A 19152-nucleotide genomic window follows, 5' to 3' on the forward strand; every position below is an offset into this window, starting at 1 on the left:
CGGTAAACATGCCCCCTTTTTTTTTAACATCAACACCACTTGCTGTCTTTGTGCCAGAATGAACTCCGAATGCTGTTCACAGCTTTGAGCGAGAGTAAACACCTGCTGCTACAGAAGATAGCCGCCACGGTGGACAGACCTGCGGCCAAGCAGATCGAGGTCGGATGCCAACATGCACAGAAAAAGATACAAAGTCGAATGAACTGTAGCCGGAAACGGCAACCATGGCGAATGATCAAAATGATCAAGTTTCGACTCCCATGCGCCACCCACATGAAATGACAAAATATCATATTTGTATTATTTAATATATTTTGAGTTTATTATTTACAATAAATCCACAAATGTAAAGAAATCAACTTAAACCGATGAATTAAGACCTTTTAATGAACCAATTAATTTAATGAACAAAGTTGTTCAAATATTTCAGGACTCTTGATCAAATTCTCGATGCTCTGGTGCGCTTTGCAGACATTATCAGAGGTGGAGGACAGTCTGAAAGAGTTTGAGCAGAGAGTGACCGAGCTGAAGACCAAAGCTGAAGGGCTCCAATCTGACCGACTCTCCCACCAGGAACTCCTCAAACTACAGGTAAAGAAGAAGAAAAGAAAAAAAAACCAGACTAGCTTACATTCTCAGATGGCACTGGTAACATGGTGGACATTTGTTGAGCAGGACGCATATGAAGAGCTCCTGCTGATGGTGGGCTCCAGAGGTAGCGGCCTGAACCGAGCCCTCTCCCTCAAGGCTCAGTACGAGGCGGCGCTGCGAGACCTCACAGACCTGGTGGACACGGCCCGGGACAAAATTGCCGCCGACCAGAAAATGACAGTCGCCTCGGTCACTGAGGTCCAAATGTTACTGGATAAACACAAAGTAAGGTGTCATTCTTTTTTCAAAACATTCAATCAATCCGCGTTTGATTTTTAAAATGGACAAATGAGCTCGGGTTGCAGTTTAAAGGAGAAGCCATGCCGCATGATTATGTTTCCTTTTCCCTCTCCCCATCAGGAGTTCTTCCAGTCTCATGAATGCCACATGATCCTCACTCAGACCTTCTACCGCAAAGTGTCCGGCTTGGTGGCGCCCCGAGAAAGCCAGGCTCTTGAGGAGACCATGTCTTTAGCTCAGAGTGTCCTCAAACAGGCCCACAGGAGGGGGGTGGAGCTGGAGGGCATTCTGGAGGTGAGCATGAGCAGCGCTTTCAAAACAAATTTACTTCATTGAAGAGAGCAGAGCGTTGATGACACTTTCCGCCACCAGTCGTGGAGCAGGCTTGTGGAAGACTACCAGGCTCTGTGTAGACAGCTGGAGGCCATCGAGTGCAGCATCCCCACGGCAGGCTTGGTGGAGGAGACCGAGGAGAGACTCTTGGAGAGGATCGGTCTCTACCAAGTAAGACTCAACACTTGACTGGGACAAAAAATATGAGGCATCTGGCCATTGCTCTTCAACCATCAAGCTCCAGAAGCTTGACACCAACTACCTGTTGCATTTCAGCGTTTGAAGGCCAGTCTGACCGAGCATCAGCCCCAACTGTATCAGGTCCTGGAGGAAGGCAAGAGGCTGCTTCTGTCTGTCAGCTGTTTAGACTTGGACCGCCAGCTGACTCAGTTGGGAGAACACTGGCTGTTGTCCACGACCAAAGTGAACAAGGAGCTGCACCGCTTCGACTCCACCCTCAAACACTGGAGCAGGTCGGACTTAGGAAAACGTAACCCTTGATAACGTTGTTTTGGATTTTTATTTTGTGTGCGGCTCGTATGGAGATTTTCCTGATTCGTTTTCTTTCTATTCTGCCCCCACTTGAATGTGAAGTTTTATTGCGTTCATGTTTGTGGTTGAATCATGTTTGTCATTTACTAGGTACCAAAGAGAGTCTGCAGAATTAAGCCACTGGTTGCAGTTGGCTCTGGAAAGACTTGAATTTTGGACCGCGCAGTCGGTCACCGTGCCTCAGGAACTGGAGACTGTCAGGGATCACCTTTGTGCCTTCCTGGTATGTTCTGATGTTCGCTCTTGTGGGAGGTTGACATTTTTTCGTATTTTGATGGAAGTTTGTGATCAAGTCCAAAATGTCATAAATGGATAACTTCTTACAGGAGTTTTCCAAGGAGGTGGATGCCAAGTCGTCATTGCGTTCCTCCGTCCTGAGCACGGGCAACCAGCTGCTGAGACTCAAACGGGTGGACACGGCTACTCTGAGGACAGCCCTGGGCCACGTCGACACTCAGTGGGCCGAGCTGCTCACTCGCATTCCCGTCGTCCAAGAGAAGCTCCATCAGGTGTGTGAGAGAAGACGATAGATGGGCTCCTTTGTCTGCTTCCGATGCGGTCGTAAGCATTTTTGTCACCTTTTGTCCCTCAGCTGCAAATGGAGAAGCTGGCGTCACGACACGCCATCGCCGAGCTCATCAGCTGGATCACGCTCATGGAGAACATTATTAACGAAGACCAGGACCAAATCGCCGGGGCTGTGGGCTCAGAGGTGGTCCAGAACCTCTTGCAAAAGTACAAGGTGAAAAGGAAAACACATTCAGTTATCAAAGACTATGTCAGGTTTTCCGTGTTGTTTTTATTTTGTTTTCAAAATTATTAACGTACAAAATGAAAATTGCCATCACCCTCTTCTCTTCACAGGGGTTCCGCATCGACTTGACCTGCAAACAGCTGACTGTGGACTTTGTCAATCAGTCGGTATTGCAGATCAGCAGTCAGGACGTGGAGGCAAAGCGCAGCGACAAAACCGACTTTGCCGAGAGCCTTGGTGCTATGAACAGACGTTGGCAGATACTACAGGGGCTCATCACAGAAAAGGTAACTCATCCGTTTCCGTGTCTGCCAACTACACTGCCATGACACTGAGTTGTGTCTGGGTTTTTTTTTTTTCAGATTCAGCATTTAGAAGGACTTTTGGGAAGTTGGCTCGAGCACGAGAATGGAGTCCAAGCCTTGAAAACATGGCTGACACTCCAGGAGGAGAAACTGAAGAAGAGACACAGGATAGAGGATGTCGCATCTGTGCAGAATGCACTGAAAGATTGTCAGGTAGTTTTATCAACGGCGCACTTTTTTTTCTTTTTTTTTACCTCCAGCAGGCACAAAAGCACACAAAGTTACTGTCATTATGTTGTCATTCTTCCAGGAGTTGGAGGAACTGGTGAAGGAGAAAGAGAAGGATCTGGAGAAGGCCGAGGAACGAGGCAACACTCTCATCCAGGATAAGAAAGGAGAAACGTGTGCTGTTGTTAAGGAGACCCTCAAAGGACTCAAGAAATCATGGGCTCATTTGGACCACATGGTAAACTCATCCATCCACAAATTACCGACATGATGTCTTGCTGGGCTATAATCCAAGGGTTGCTGTCACAGATAAATCAGATGAAGGTGAGCCTGCGTTCGGTCTTGGAAAAATGGACCTTATACAGGCGTGTCGCAGAAGAGATCAATGGCTACCTGATGGAGGGCAGGTACTGTGTCTCCCGGCTGCCCCTCATAAGTGGCTCCCTGGAGGCTGTGCAGCAGCAGGTGGAGAGTCTGGAGGTGAGTGCCGCACAAACGGACGCGCACCTCCTCGTGATTAAAAGTCATGAATTTGAGCTGTTTAAGGAAGTGGCACAAGATAGGGAAGTCGCTAGGATGTGTTTTATGTCCCACCCAGAACCTGCAAGAGGAGATGGACAAGCAGGAGAGCAGTCTACTCAAGTTTGGCTCAGTAACCCAACAGCTCCTCACCGAATGCCACCCGTGTGTGGCGGAAACACTCACTAGAGCCCAGCGGGATGTCAACATGAGGTAACACAGCAAAAAAAAAACAACAAACAAACAAACTCCCAATTGGAGGTGAAATCCTTAATGAAGACATTGTTTTCTCAGGTGGAACGATCTATTAGAGCAGATCTCGGAGCAGCTGAGGAGCAGTAAGGCCTTGCTGGGGCTGTGGCAGCAATACACAAAATTATTTGGCACTTGTGTGAAAGCAGTGGAAAGGCAGGAGGAACGTGTGGACCGCCTGCTCAAAAGCGCCACTGACAAGGACATCACAGAAGAGGAGAGCAGCGCCTGGATAAAGGACTGTGACGTGAGTAAACGACGTATAAGAGGGCTGCACCGTTGGATCAGTAGGAATCCAGACAAAACTCCCCTGATTTATTACAAGTGCCTCCCCCCCGAATACAAAATTGCATCCCTCCCTCTCATTGTGCTTGAATGGAGAGTCGCAGTCCAGTCCAACAAAAGCCTTTAGAGAATAGAGAGACTGGCCCCTGATTTACACAACAGTGTCCTGCTGCCATTGCGGGTCCTTGCTTGGGATTTTTCTCTCACATCTTAAACTCTTCCCAGACTCTTTAATTCCGGAAATAAAAGAGAAAGGAAATCACCGTCTTGGCAGCGCATGCCATAGCTACTGATTAATTAAAATTAACAAATTAATTAAATTCACTTTTGAAATTAAAAGTTAATTTAGTTGAAATTAACTTTTGGTTAATTTCAACTAAATTAACTTTTAATTTAGTTGAAATTAACTTTTGGTTAATTTCAACTAAACGCAAAATGTTTTGTTAAAAAAAAAACGCACACAAAAACATACGCACACACAAAAGCCCCCACAAACAAAATAAGCTGAAAATATGACTACTACCCAGTGATCACAACAATAATGATGATGTTGACCTATCTGCTCCTAAAAAGACAATGAATGGTCTTCCATTGATTTTTATCGGTATGACAGGAGTGTCTCGGTGAGCAGGAATCGGTGCAGCGTTTACTGCAGCAGCTGCAAAATTTGGGAGAGCAGCTGAGGAGCCAAGTGGACGCCGACTCGTTTGCTGCCCTGCATTCGGACCACATGGCGCTGACGCATCGATTGTCGACGCTGCCGCTTTCCCTACACAGGCAGCAGGAGGCGCTGCAGGTACGTAGCGAGGACTTGGGGCCTCTTCGGGATCTGCAAACCTTGATGCCACCTTTGCTTAACGTTAAGTTCAAGGAAAAGATGTTTGGGCCATGAAAAGGTGCTTCCATTTGAACATCGGAAAAGACAACCTCTGTTTCAAATGAATTGATCTAAAAGTAATATTTTCCATAAAAGTTAACATTTATTATCAAACAATTCTTTTTTTTACGTGTTTTTGATACTTGTGTGTTTCTTAGCTATATTTGTATGTGTGTGTAGAGTGTGAGTGGGAAGCTTTAACTTGGTGCACGTTGTGATGTATTTTTTTTTGTCGTTGACTAGTCTGGAAGTCGGGCCTGTGAGGGCTTCAGGGACCAGTTGGACGCACTCATTCAAACAGATGCTGAGGCTGCGAAAGTGTTGAAGGAGTCCGAGCAGCTCGGCTCGCCGGCGCTGAGTGACATCCAAACACGGATGGACAAACTAAAGGTAGGACATACGGCCCTACGCTTCCGTTTTTTTTTAAAATCCACTTTTCCTCATTTGGGATGCGAGTGAGCAAGCGCTGTTGTTCGCAGGCTCCCTTGTCCAAGCTAAGCAGTCTGTCTCCAGACTTGGAGCGTGTCAACGTCCTCATGTACCGACTGCCGGTTAGCGACGGAGACTTGAAGCGTCTGCAGCGTCTGAACAGATCGTGGGCGTCTCACTCTGCTCTCCTCAGCGAGAGGTTCAGGTATGTCACTCTGCTCTCGCGCATCTCCCCCCTGTACTTTCGTGCTCTACCCCCGGTACGAAAACAAAATAACACTGTTGTGACTCCAGTAAACTGCAGGCAGCGCTGCTCCTGCACCAGACGTTCCTGCAGAAATGCGAAGCCTGGATGGACTTTCTGTCTCAGGCGGAGAACAAACTGGCCGTCGAGATAACGGGCAACTACCAGATTCTGCTGGAGCAGCAGAAAGATCACGAGGTCAGAAACGTACTGAGGTTTGGTGAATGTGCGTGCTCAATGTCCAAATATGGTGTTCTTATACGGGAGGCCACTAGTAGGTTCAGTGTACACTTTTTTAAATAAACTTCTTTAAGAACAGGAAGAAAGGAGGCAGGAAGGAATCTTGGCATACTCTGTCTATATTTGTGTATGTTTACAGTTGTTCCAGGCTGAGATGTTCAGCCAACAGCAGATTCTTTACTCCATTGTCAGCGATGGGCATAATATGCTAGACCAAGGACAAGTGGATGATGGGTAAGTCGACAGAAAAAGCACATGACCTGAAATCTGAAATAGTAATAAAAATAATCATAATCGTAATAATAATTATAATAATAGCTTAAATATATTTAGCGCCTTTCAAGAAACCCAAAACCCCATAAGCAACGATTGAGGGCATGTGTGTAGAAATAGACCACTGCTTTGGTAAAACCGAATATAATTGGACTTAAGATCAAATTCATCATCATAACCACAGCAATGTACGGTGTTCATCCTCCCCAACAGAGAAGACTTCAGCGTGAATCTGGCCTTGCTGGCCAATCAGTGGCAAGGCGTGGTGAGGCGTGCCCAGCAGCGCAGGGGCATCATTGACAGTCTGCTCCATCAGTGGCACAGCTACCACGAGATGTTTGAAAAACTGCTGCGCTGGCTCCAAGATGTGTCACGTGAGCTGGACGCGCATCACCCCGGAGGAGAAAGTGTCGCACTGCAGCAGGCCAAGAATCTGCTGGATCAGATACAGGTATGCGTTGGTAACATGCAGGTCCTGTGTGTGTGTGAATGCTCTTCCCCTGCTTTGGGACAGAAAAGTACTGTCATATTCCTCACATTACAATTATAGGCACTAAACCAGTCTGACTCCCCCTCCCCCACTCCCTCACTACCAAACCTCCACCCCATCTCTAACCGACCGTAGACTCCCTTAGCTAACCTCTACCCCCTCGGTCCACTCTCCCTGTCCCGGCTCCTGCAGCTGCGCGAGCGTGTACTCAAGAGGCAGCAGGGAGTCTACATCGTGACGGTGGAGGCCGGCAGAAGCTTACTGCTGTCGGCCGACACTCAGGCCGAGTCCACGCTACAGACGGAGCTGATGGAGATTCAGGAGAGGTGGAGGCACGCCCACCAACGCCTAGACCAGCAGAGGAAGGAGCTGCTTGCTCTACTCAAGGTCAGCAACTTGTGCATTTTTACAATAGGATATTTGAAATATGGGACTTAAAATTTGGTCATTTTAATGGGGAAAAATAAAAATACACATAATGATGTACCGTTCAAAAATCTGCAAATATCATCACAACCTGCAATTTCGATCAAACAGGCAATGCCAAAATTGGAAGCAATGTCGTAATGAGAAGGAGCTGACTGTAAATAATCCGAGACTGCCTACGGAACGTTGTGTCTGCTGACTTGTCTTCTACTTGCCTGCGACATTCCTTGTTAAATACGATCCCGTTTCATCCTCAGATACCCCTGAGCTATCCACGCTCTAAAAATAGCCCACGCCCATCGGAGCGCGGCGTTCCCTGCCTGCGTTCTGCGCTCTCATTTTTGTCTCTTTTATGTACTGTTTCGGAACATAGAATTGGGAGCGGTGCGAGGAAGGCATCAACGCCTCGCTGGAGAAGCTGCGGGCCTTCAAGAGGAAGCTGTCGGCGCCGCTTCCCGACCGTCACGATGAGCTGCACGCCGAGCAGATGAGATGCAAGGTTGAAAGATGCTGCGGAATCCCGTTATGATGAATGCGCGTGCGGTCCTCGGTCGGTTGGGGGAGGAGCACAGAGCGAAGGAGAGAAAGACAGGGGTGAAAGAGAGTCAAGGAGGGAGGAGGGAGTTCAATCGCAGAGAGCCAGTGGGGGTGCGTGCTTGCATACGTTTTATGTATTCGTGTGTCACGGTGACGCAGTCAGCGGAGGGGATGCAAGGTGACGGCGCCTCTGTGATCATTCGCATGCCGTGTAGCGCCTCTGATTGCTAATATGAGGACCGACATTGGCGGCAAAGGCAAAAAGTGGGCTTTTTCTTGTCGTCACCATGTCACGTACACGCAGGAGCTGGAGAGTGCCGTGGAAGGCTGGAGCGGTGACCTCACTTCCTTGTTCCTCCTGAGGGATGCCCTGGTGGGCGTGGTCGGCAGCGATGACATCACGCTCCTCCAGGAGCGCCTCCAGCTTCTCCAGCGCCAGTGGGAAGAAGTGTGCCACCAGGTACAGTTAGAATGCGCTTGCTTATTAAATTTGCCTCTTTTAGCCAACATTCCATTTAGTTTTTTTTTTGTTCTCAGTTCAATGGCTCATTATTTAAAAATATGTACCTGCTATAGACTGTATTTTTTAACTAAATTAAATTGATTGCTATAAAAATCTTTAAGCTATATATTTAAGTCTAAAATAAATTAATTCCATTTTCAAAATATAAAATTCTGTTTATTATTAACTTGCTTTAAAAAATATACATATGAGCTATTTATATTATGCATTGGTTGAGTTCAAGATAAATTGTTTTTGGAAAATAATTGAAATATTCTAAATAATTTGATTATTGATTTTTTTTATTGATGGATAGTGTTTTAAAATTATAGATTGATATTTATTTCCGTTCTTTTCTTTGTTGGTGATGAAGTTGTGACTTGTTTTTGTCATATCATTCAGGAGGCAGCTTAATTTGAGGTGACTTAAAGGGTGATTTAAATACAAACTACTCCCTTCAGTCCGTCTTGCAACAACAATGCGCGCGTCTTTTCGGGTTTGCGTTGTCAGGTTTCGCTGCGCAGGCAGCAGGTCAGCGAGAAGTTGAACGAATGGGCCGTGTTCAACGAGAAGAACAAGGAGCTGTGCGAGTGGCTCACGCAGATGGAGAGCAAAGTCTCTCAAAATGGAGACATCAGCATTGAGGAGATGATCGAAAAGCTGCGCAAGGTGATCCAGGCGCACACTCTGCAGCACAAACGGCATCCTCCTCCTCCTCCTCCTCTTCCTCCTCATCCTCACATCTTAACTTGTCATCGGCTCTCTCTCAGGACTACCAGGAGGAAATCGGTGTCGCTCAGGAGAACAAGCAGCAGCTGCAGCTCATGGGCCAGCGCTTGGCCCAGGCCAGCCAGGACAGCAAAGCAGCCGACATACGCCACAAACTCAATAAAGTCAGCGAGCGGTGGACGCACCTCCTCGACCTCATTGCAGCCAGGTGGGTCAAACCCAGAGTTGTGTTTGAAAAATATTATTATGATAAAAATAGAATAGGATGTCATTGGATTATCAAGAAATATGGAAATAAAATACAATGATTGATATCAACAAATTATATCCTAATAATATGAACAGAAACATTAAATCACAGACACAAAATAAGATGCTTTATTATGTGCTATGATAAAATCTGCAATCCGGCTGCTATTTTCCACCACCGCCACCCGGCTGTTGTCCTCTGTTGGGAATCACGGGTAGGGACACTCTGACTGACCTCACGCAGACAGCTGCGCTTTCATTGTCGTATACTTTGCTCGAGCGACGCATAGCAGGGATATTAGCTTTGAAGCAATTACTACAATCGCTTTCCATTGCCATTATGCTACTTCCAACTGCTCAGTGCATATCTATTTTCCGTACTTTGCGCTGCTCTCATCATGCATGGCTTCTCTTGCCTTTGCTCACGTTCATTTGAAGTGTATTTTTCAGCCTGCCTCTTTGGCACATGCCTTTGAGACTGTAAGTCCACATTTAGCAACAGCAGGACTTGTCACTCCAACCCCCGACACACACACTCCTTTTTTTTTTTAACCTTGGAGTACAACAGTTGACAAGTCACACTTGTGCCACACTACACAGCACCAGCTGCCCCAACCTGACCTCCTTACCACACACACACACGCACACACTCGGTGGGAGAAAGTCCCCACGCACGAAGCCGAAAAGAGAAGGCGGCTTCCACTCAGACGAGGAATAACGCTTCCTCGCCAAACGTCGTCTCCGGGAATCTTGCACCCACATGGTTTTGGATTTGGGGACGGAGAAGATGGCAGACTGCCCGGCTGAGGATCTGCCACATTGCGATTGCGACGCCACCAGGCAGGATAAACCTCCGCGAGCTTTTCTGCAGTGTCGTAGCTCTGTCTTTAAACTATTTCGTGTGCGCTTGGAGCTTAGATGGACTTTAATGGTGATTAAATGATGAGTCGCTGTTTATGTGCGAGTTAAGGATCAGCGATAAATAAGCGTAGTGGGGCTGTTGCTCTTTTTGTTTTGTATATCCGCATGCATTTCTAGAATCATTGACTGGATTGTATGACTACAGGAGCGGCGTTGGTGTGTTTCTGGGTCAAACTCAATAAGGAGATGACCAGGAATGGCAAGAATGCATACTATTTGTCAACTAATTACATTGTATTACGCGTGAGCCACTGCAAAAAACTAAAAATCTGTAAGTACACAGGTCAGCAATGGTTGCATAAAGTTTTAGTTGAAGTGCACAAGTGCAAAGTGGCAAGTGACATATTTAATCATGTCACTTTCACCTTTATTCATCTCGAGTGGGGTTTTTTTTTTTTGGCGAGAGGTCAGATTGCTTTGTGGGGTGAGGTGTCATGCGTCGACGATACGTTGATGGTTTCGCACATGGTGGTGCCAAGCATTTATTTTGTCCTGAACAATGAACCCAACCCCCATTTGTCATATGTACCACACCTTCCCTCCAGCATGTGAAAAAAAATGTACTACATGCTTTGAACACATTAACTCATTCACTCCCAAAGACGTTTTTAAACGTCTTTTCAGACTTGGTCCAGAATTGGCTGGTATTGAATGAGTTAAATGATACTGGAAATAACATTTCAACTCAAATGCAATCAAATAAGATTTGTTCTTATTTGTCACATTGAGCGCTTAGTGTACGTACCGTGCATGACTGTTGATCTGCCTTGCGTCAGGTTGAAGAAATTGCGGGAGACCCTGGTGGCCGTGCAACAGCTGGAGAAAAACATGAGCAGCCTGCGCTCTTGGCTGGCTCACGTCGAGTCCGAGTTATCCAGGCCCATTGTCTATGACGCGTGTGACGAGCAGGAGATCCACAGGAAGCTCAACCAGCAGCAGGCAGGACCCCACCCCCACCCCCACTTCTTCCCCCTCCCAAAAACCTACTGGTTTTCCAAAAGTCTTGATATTACTTTCACGCAATGACAACGTCAAAACGACATTGCTATTGTGCTCCATTTTTTTTTCAGGAGCTGCAGAAAGACATTGAGAGGCACAGCACGGGCGTGGCATCCGTGTTGAACCTGTGCGAGGTGCTCCTTCACGACTGCGACGCCTGCTCCACCGAGACCGAGTGCGATTCCATCCAGCTGGCCACCCGGGGGCTGGATCGGCGCTGGAGGAACATCTGCGCCATGTCCATGGAGAGGAGGCTGAAGTCGGTGTCTTGAATGAGCTGGCACTACAAATCAAAACGGACAATGAAGTTGATCTAAGCGATTCTGGACCTTTTTCTTTTTAGGATTGAGGAGACTTGGAGGTTATGGCAGAGGTTTTTGGATGATTACTCCCGCTTTGAGGAGTGGTTGAAGACTTCGGAGAGAACGGCGGCTATGCCCAACTCATCTGGAGTCCTCTATACCGTTGCCAAAGAGGAACTCAAGAAGTTTGAGGTAGGATTATTTGCATGATCTTGTTGAATGTGGCAATTATTTAAAAAATCTAATCAAATCTTTGTGTGCAGGCTTTCCAACGGCAAGTGCAGGAGCGCTTGACCCAGCTGGAGCTGATCAACAAGCAGTACCGCCGCCTGGCCCGTGAGAACCGCACAGATGCGTCCTGCTGTCTGAGGGAGATGGTGCACGATGGGAACAGGAGGTGGGACAACCTGCAGAAGAGGGTGGCCGCTATCTTACGCCGTCTCAAGGTAACGACCGCGCACTTAACTTAAACGCATTATTTTAAGGATAGGTTACAGGAACGACACAAGGATTCATGAACATATTTTTTTTTTACACAATCACAATTTTTTAACAATTTCATTGAGTATAACTCTCAAAAAATCTGCACGCGTCCCGCAGCACTTCATCAACCAGCGGGAGGAGTTTGAGACCGCTCGAGACAGCATCCTTGTGTGGCTGACCGAGATGGATCTTCAGCTCACCAACATTGAGCACTTCTCTGAGTGCGACGTGCAAGCCAAGATTAAACAACTCAAGGTCGTCCCGCACACGACTCGAATCGTCCGCGGGCTTCCCCATGAGCATTGATGGTCATGTGTTTGTGTTTGCTTCAGGCATTCCAGCAGGAGATCCACTTGAACATGGGCAAGATCGAGATTGCGTTCAGGCAGGGTGACGCTCTGATCGAGAAGAGCGAACCTCTCGATGCTGCTGTGATCGAAGAGGAGCTGGAGGAGCTGCAGAGGTACTACCAGGAGGTCTTCGGACGTGTCAATAGATACTACAAGAAGCTTACACGTTTTCCTGTGAGTACACTGAACACGTATGGTTAAAATGCTGGCAATTACAAAAGAAGAGAGCGAACGTTGTGGAACATTAATTTCATGATGTAACACTTTTCCATCCTCATCTCGCAGCTGGCAGACGATGAGCTGGATGGTTCCGACGCGGAGTACGGCGCCGACCTGTCCGTGCTGCAGTGGTCCGACTCGACGCCTCCTCGCAACTCCAGTCGCGCGGCCACCCTCATTCGGGCAGAACGCTCGGGCCGGGAGACCCCGGCCAGCGTGGATTCCATCCCGTTGGAGTGGGACCACGATTACGACCTGAGCCGGGGTCTGGAGAGCCCGGGGGGACGCAACCACGGGGGAAGGAGCCAAGGGCAAGAGGAAGAGGAGTATCTGAGGACGGCTACTGCAGTGCTGTCAGGTTCGGAGTTTCTTCTGTGTTTAACTGTCATTTCAGCATCGGGCAACAGAGGTCACTGTTGTCTAGCAAGGTCGATTTTCTGCTCGACTTGAGTGGTCTGGTCAATTGGCGTTTATCTAGCTATAAAAAACTGTTTACAAGACAATGAATGAATATCACTGAGGTCAAGACACTAATGCACTACATAAACAAAAAGCATTGGGACACCTGCCCACACAAACAGGAAGTGAAAAATGACCACAACAGCGTCGACTCCCGTGGGGAAGACTTTCTGCAGAAGCATATTTGTAACCCACTTCATAAAAAGGGAATGTTCTGTTTTTCCTCTTCAGACGTAGTTATTCCCGAGAGTCCTGAGGCCTATATAAAACTGACTGAGAACACATTGAAATCGTCCTCCGGTAGGAACCGCAGAGCTGATTGGAAATGTCGCGGCATGTGTCGGGAACGCACGCCACCAGCCGCGATGCTAAATCGTGCTTGCCAGCACGGCAGCTGCATGTCCCCATCCATCACAATAATATTGAGCAGCATGCTAAGATGAATCCTTTGCATGTTGAAGATCCACATATAATAACCATGTTTAACCTGCCCCACCTGAATCTTTACACTTCGGATTTATGCATGCATCCTGTCTGTGATGCTCAGTTCAGAATTTTTCCATTTTTTTCACACCCGTTGTGTTTTTGTGTGCAGGCGATCCGGGACAGCTGGAGGCCAGCCTCAGACAACTAGACCAGGCTCTGGACGCATCACGGTACCAGCTGCAGGCCAGAGAGGAGGCCGCCAGCCGCTCCAGCCCCGACGCTGACTCCACCTATATGGGCTATGTGCGTCGCTGCTGATTAAATATACCTTTATACAACAAAATATGCTTCAAGACAAAAAAAGCAAAATCACATTCAATATGTATATTTTTCCCTTTTTTTTCCTGTGGCAAAAAGTGTTTGTACTGAAATCCATGATTACTGATGCAGATGCGTCTGATGGGAGAGTGTCGCGGCAGCATCAATGCGGTGAAGAGAGCCGAGGAAGAGCTCACGGAGGACGAAGATGAAATGCCCGGACTCACAAACCCGACCAGCGCTGACAGTCAGAATGCAGGTTTGTGTTTATTCACGCAGTGTAACAGTGTGCGGATTATGCTGTTTTTTCCAAACTAGCAAAATGATCTCACCATATATGTCAATAATCATGCCTAAAGATGTATATTATAAAATAACCCTGTTGCTGTCTGTAGGCGTAAAATTCAGGATGTGAGAGGATTGAGACATTTAGTAATCAGGTTTTCCATGCAGGCGTCATCGAGCGCTGGGAGCTGCTGCAGGCTCAGACAATGAGTGACAAGCACAAGCAGAACCTCCAGCAGTGGCAGCAGCTCATCTCCGACCTGCAGACCATGCGTGCATGGCTGGGTCGCTGCGAAGCCGAACTGGGCCAACTGCGAGGCCTGGAGCTCAGCACGGACATCCACGACATCCAGCAGAGGATCAAAAAGCTCCGGGTTAGTGGTCAAAAATGCAAACATTTAGCAGCAACGCTTCTTTCTGAATCTGTTTCCGCCCCCTCCCCGTGTGGTGCTCAGGAGCTTCAGAAGGGCATGGAAACCCACAAGTCGGAGGTCCTGTCCATCAACTTGAGCAGCGCCAACTTCCTTCAGTCGGAACCCGACTCAGAGGAGGCATGGGAACTGCGAGATGCCCTGAAAGAGATGAACGCGCACTGGGATCGCCTGGGTACTTCGCTGGAGGAGTGGAGGGAGGAGCTGCAGAGAGCGCTCATGCAGTGCCAGGTGCTGGACGAATAAAACAAAACAGTAGCCATTCAGAGCACTTTCGAATAGCTCAATAAAGGTTGGGAAATATCGTATTGAAGGAGAAGTGTTCCAGAAAAAAAATGTTTCCCTCCTCAGGAGTTCCACGAGATGAGTCATGGTCTGCTGCTGTGGTTGGAGAACGTTGACCGCAGGAGGAACGAGGTGGTGCCCATCCCTCCCAACCTGAACGCGCAAGCCCTTCGCGCTCGTCACTGGACACTCACGGTACTTTCATGATGCATATCGTTGGCATTTTCTTCTATTTTAGTCTCAATAGCTTCTTTTTTTGACTCGACTTTGTCCTCATTCTCACGCAGCAAATCAAACGCGAGTTGCTGGACTCGCAGCAGAAGGTGTCTTCCCTCCAGGAGCTGTCGGCTCAGCTGCTGATCAGCACGGCGCAGCCGCCGGCGCCCTTGCACAGCTCCCCGGGCGGAGAGTGTCTGGAGGCGCAGGAGAAGGTGCACGTGATCTGGAACAGGCTACGACTGCTGCTGCGTGAGGTCGACGCCGACCTGGAAGGGCTTCAGAAGCGACTGGAGCGCCAGAGCCCGCAACAGGTGGAGACGACGACGGCGCTTTCTCGTAGATGACGGCCCGTTGTTTTACAACTTTTTCTTTTTTGTTCTTTTCAGGAATTCTCACCGATGTCTGAATCGGACATCGCCGCCGTCTCTGCGGCGGCTCCGGTTCTTTCTGCGTTGTCCGCCGCCTCAGAGTCAAGTTTGCGACCAATGGTAATGTCATTTTTAAGCTTATAAGAAATTAGCTAAGAGAAGATTTCAAGGGAGTATGAGGGCCACGCTGAAAAGGGGAAACTTCATTTGCGTCGCCCTTATACTCCTCCTTCATGCAACCCTTTTATTTTTATTGATCTAGATGCAACTCCTGTTGTTTTGCCCGTAAACAAAAAAGTGTCTCCTGTAATACTTTCTTGTCGAGCTCCATGCTTGTTTTTTTTTTTAGATGCCGCTTTCAACATGCTGATCCAGCAAGCTAGTGCACAAGAAAACCTGGCTTTTTTAAAAAAATATGACTTTTTTCCATGTTGATATATTTCTGTCGCAGAAATTGAGAAGCCAGATTTCTTGCCGATCGATCAATCATTGATGATTACATTGCTGCTTTGTTGACGATAACTGATTTTTGGCTTGACTCTTGTTTTGAGTTCTTTTTATGTCCTCATTTGCCTCTTGACTGAAACATTTCCTTTCTTTCTTTTTTTTACGCCTCACACCCTGCTCATTACGCCCTTCAGCCCCGAGGCAAAAGTAGTCAGGCCCAGCCCGGATCCCCCGAGAGCGGCCCGCGCCACAGGTACCTTGAGCACCCCTCATTGAGCTCTACAAAGACGGGACCGGGGGATGGAACCCAAAACTCAAACCAAACAAAAATGGGCTTCACTTTGCATCACTTGATCATTTTGGAAAAATGGCGTTCCATGGTGTCCCGCTTTTTCTAGAGGTCATGTGACCAGCTCCTCAGCGATCAGGGAGTAGCCTCTTGTCAGGCTCTTGCCTTCTCGCCTTTGTATGTTTGCTTCACTTTGCCGCTTGTCCACATGTCCCCCGCAGCCCCCCGCAGCCCACTGGATGGCAACCTCTTTTTTTCACTTGTTTTGTTTGCCGTCATGTTTCCTCTCATTCTTAGCAGGATATAATGCAATAAGCTGCCTTGTTTCCCCTTTAACTCCCACCTTCCTTTCTTCTTTCCTCTTTCCTTTTTCCTTACTCCCTCCCCTTTGGTTTCAATCAAATGTCCCTAAATTTGAATCCTTTGAATCGACACTCCTCACCGAGCCTCTTTTGCGTCTAAAAATAACATGAATAGAGACATATTGTCCATTACACAATTTAAAATGGTTCCCTCGCTATTCGGGAGCCGTGCAGCATTGAGTCTGTTTTGTTTTGGTAAAAATGGATTGCTTTGATGCTTGGGTGAAAAAGGAATTAGTCAGCCTCGTCGGTGAAGGTATGTGCATGCCGATTCATTTGCGTGTGCTCAACTCATCGTTATCTTAGACTTTTGGAAAAGAATTTGGGGAAGATGGTAAAACCACAACTTTGTAGACAAAGTCAATTTTCCAGAATAGTTCTCCTTTAATCCCCAAGAATATAAGACCACATAGCGACAGCGATTGGCATTGAAGATGGTGTAACGCAGACACACTATGTTGCGCTATCAGGGGCAATGTGTCACAGCACTTGTGTCTGTGGGTGGGTGATCCGATGGGAGCGGTAAGAACACGTCGTCCTGTCTTCTGATTCACGGCACTGACAAGAGAAAGTATCCAGACATACACTTGTAGCATTACCGCCGCTTGCGTCTGCACAATAAGAACATCATGACGTTGAACTCTCAAACACTGACTTCCTCCCACTTGTTCTTCCATGTGCTTGAATTCTTTGTGGTTTCTGGCTTCTGGTCACATCTGTGTGCGTTTGTGTGTCTTTTATGTACAACTTTGGTGGTCAAAACAAGAAATAATTAATTTTGTGTGGCTGCATAAGGTCACCATGTTAGAAACTCTCAATTTGATGCAGCGCAGCAAACTATATGATAGTAATGTCTCGTTAAATGAAATGAGCTGAGCGATGAAAGCGGCTCTTCGCTCTCAGGTAGTCATTAACTGAAATGAACTGTCCAAAGTATCTCGGCGATAAGAGAAAAATGCTATTTTGGTGCAGAAATAGCTTGATTGAAACGAGTTTGCTGCCCATAGCAATGCTTTGCAAACACTCAAGTGCTTGACTCCTTTTTCTGCGTATACTCCCTCCCAGCCGCAGGAGGTCACCCACCGGCGCCGCTGGCTGCGTTTCCTCCCGTTCTGACCTTTTGGACGTCTCGTCGTCGTCCTCCCCCTCCTCCAAGCAGCCGTCTTTCATGCAGAGGGTTCTGCGCGCGGCATTGCCCGTGCATCTTCTACTTCTGCTCCTCATCGCCCTGGCCTGCATGGTGCCCATGAGTCAGGAGGACTACAGCTGTCACCATGCCAACAACTTTGCCCGCTCCTTCCACCCCATGCTTCGCTACACCAATGGACCTCCACCCATATAGCTGCTTTTTTTTTTTTACTCGCTCTCGCTTTGCCAAGGACTCCTGTGAATGTGCCCTTTTCACCCCGTGCCCTACACCAACAATATATTATGACCAGGACGTGAGACAAATATGTCACCGTCTCTCTAAGGCGTGAAATATTTTTTATTTGTTAAATGTGTAGATATAAACAATTATGAGGGTTGTTGTTTGGTTTTGCTTTTTCAATGAGAAACAAAGCACTATTTATATACACTCAGTGGGAGCCAAAGTCGTCTACTATTCCCAGTGCTGCTATTATTTATGTTCAGCTATGAAGATTATTAATAAATAAACAGCACAAGGAAACAGACACTTGGAAATACAAAGAACAAAAACGTGAATCTAATCACATTGAGTTCATTGACGTTTATGGTGTGAAATGACATTTGTTTAAAATAAATACACATTTGTGAAAATACCGGGAAGATGATTCGCTTCCGGGAATAAACACCCGGATGTGACGGCCACACTCATTGCTAGACCGGAACGTGCGAGGCTAAATCGATGAATTGGCCGGAAACAAATAGTTAATGAGCGCTAAACGTGAAATTTAATTAGTCAAACACCCGGATGTGACGGCCACACTCATTGCTAGACCGGAACGTGCGAGGCTAAATCGATGAATTGGCCGGAAACAAATAGTTAATGAGCGCTAAACGTGAAATTTAATTAGTCTGTGTTCATTTTTCCGTCATTCTTATTCACTTTGTTTTTTCTTTGAAGAAGCGTCAGAGCACTGGCTGTGTGAAAGGTACTGCACTGACGAACTGAAAAGCCGTAGTTTGAGCTAAGCTGACTTATCCCCGCCAAATGCCAAGGCTTGTATTTCTGTTTTACTTTTTTTCATGTTCTGTATTTAATTATTCGGGCCAATTGTGATGATTTTAATGACTATTTGTCCGAAATATACGTATATATTTTTTAATCTTTGTGTATGCGCATGCACTTGATACTCCCCAAAGCCAAACAATCACTGGTTGTGAAGCTAATAATGATAATGTGCTTTTATTCTTGTCATGCTAATTATTATTCCTGAGCGATCAGGACAAACCACACGATGTAAAAAAAGAAATTTGTTATTTATGTTTGTACAGTTTGCTAATTATGAATACTCTTTGCAAATAATAAAACCTGAAATATTAGTTGAGTTTAAATGAATAAGAAGACTCGTAACCATCCCAAGGGCCGAGTCAGACCATCATTTTATCTTGGTAAGTGGTCATGCATGGCATGGATGGACGATAAATGTAGTTAATTTGAGTTTATGACAAAATTTTTTCTTATGTGACTTCCATGGGTCCACAATTGCGAAGAAGGTCCGGTGAGAGAAATGCACCAGCCGAGCCATGCAGTTTGTTAGTCCTATCTTAAACAGTTGAACGTGAAACACAAACTACTTCTCAGGTTAAAACTTGTTTGGTGTACCAGTCAAGCAATTCCCAGAAGGGAAATGCACAACTAAAACTGAGTATAACCTCGTCATTTGCTTGTTCTGTAAGTCAAGGGGGTAA

General features: G+C 46.9%; 1 protein-coding gene across 7 annotated transcripts in view; it reads left to right on the plus strand.

Moving 5' to 3' along the window:
• The window catches only part of LOC147185612 (nesprin-1-like), a 101117-nt gene extending 82334 nt beyond the window's left edge, over positions 1–18783 (plus strand). For 4 of the 7 annotated variants that reach the window (XM_086104574.1, XM_086104571.1, XM_086104578.1 and 1 more), the window contains 43 exons: positions 58–159; positions 472–591; positions 676–876; positions 1012–1185; positions 1264–1395; positions 1501–1697; positions 1867–1999; positions 2103–2285; positions 2369–2518; positions 2641–2817; positions 2893–3048; positions 3146–3301; positions 3373–3543; positions 3662–3795; positions 3877–4081; positions 4733–4915; positions 5240–5386; positions 5476–5630; positions 5720–5867; positions 6049–6143; positions 6396–6633; positions 6808–7059; positions 7472–7597; positions 7940–8095; positions 8648–8806; positions 8908–9074; positions 10813–10975; positions 11107–11294; positions 11379–11529; positions 11601–11783; positions 11938–12075; positions 12153–12344; positions 12456–12747; positions 13080–13148; positions 13444–13577; positions 13725–13851; positions 14046–14251; positions 14333–14539; positions 14660–14788; positions 14881–15123; positions 15199–15300; positions 15822–15880; positions 17344–18783. In XM_086104574.1, coding sequence (XP_085960700.1) covers positions 58–159; positions 472–591; positions 676–876; positions 1012–1185; positions 1264–1395; positions 1501–1697; positions 1867–1999; positions 2103–2285; positions 2369–2518; positions 2641–2817; positions 2893–3048; positions 3146–3301; positions 3373–3543; positions 3662–3795; positions 3877–4081; positions 4733–4915; positions 5240–5386; positions 5476–5630; positions 5720–5867; positions 6049–6143; positions 6396–6633; positions 6808–7059; positions 7472–7597; positions 7940–8095; positions 8648–8806; positions 8908–9074; positions 10813–10975; positions 11107–11294; positions 11379–11529; positions 11601–11783; positions 11938–12075; positions 12153–12344; positions 12456–12747; positions 13080–13148; positions 13444–13577; positions 13725–13851; positions 14046–14251; positions 14333–14539; positions 14660–14788; positions 14881–15123; positions 15199–15300; positions 15822–15880; positions 17344–17620 — 7077 coding nt within the window. In that variant the 3' untranslated portion in view covers positions 17621–18783. The remainder of the gene's footprint in view (positions 1–57; positions 160–471; positions 592–675; positions 877–1011; positions 1186–1263; positions 1396–1500; positions 1698–1866; positions 2000–2102; positions 2286–2368; positions 2519–2640; positions 2818–2892; positions 3049–3145; positions 3302–3372; positions 3544–3661; positions 3796–3876; positions 4082–4732; positions 4916–5239; positions 5387–5475; positions 5631–5719; positions 5868–6048; positions 6144–6395; positions 6634–6807; positions 7060–7471; positions 7598–7939; positions 8096–8647; positions 8807–8907; positions 9075–10812; positions 10976–11106; positions 11295–11378; positions 11530–11600; positions 11784–11937; positions 12076–12152; positions 12345–12455; positions 12748–13079; positions 13149–13443; positions 13578–13724; positions 13852–14045; positions 14252–14332; positions 14540–14659; positions 14789–14880; positions 15124–15198; positions 15301–15821; positions 15881–17343) is intronic. The other 3 variants (XM_086104572.1, XM_086104576.1, XM_086104577.1) reach the window with 3 other exon arrangements.
• The last annotated feature ends 369 nt before the right edge of the window (positions 18784–19152 follow it).

The sequence above is a fragment of the Hippocampus guttulatus genome, chromosome 23 (assembly GCF_054856545.1).
Source record: "Hippocampus guttulatus isolate MCC_2025c chromosome 23, RoL_Hgut_1.0, whole genome shotgun sequence".
NCBI classification, from domain to species: Eukaryota; Metazoa; Chordata; class Actinopteri; order Syngnathiformes; family Syngnathidae; genus Hippocampus; species Hippocampus guttulatus.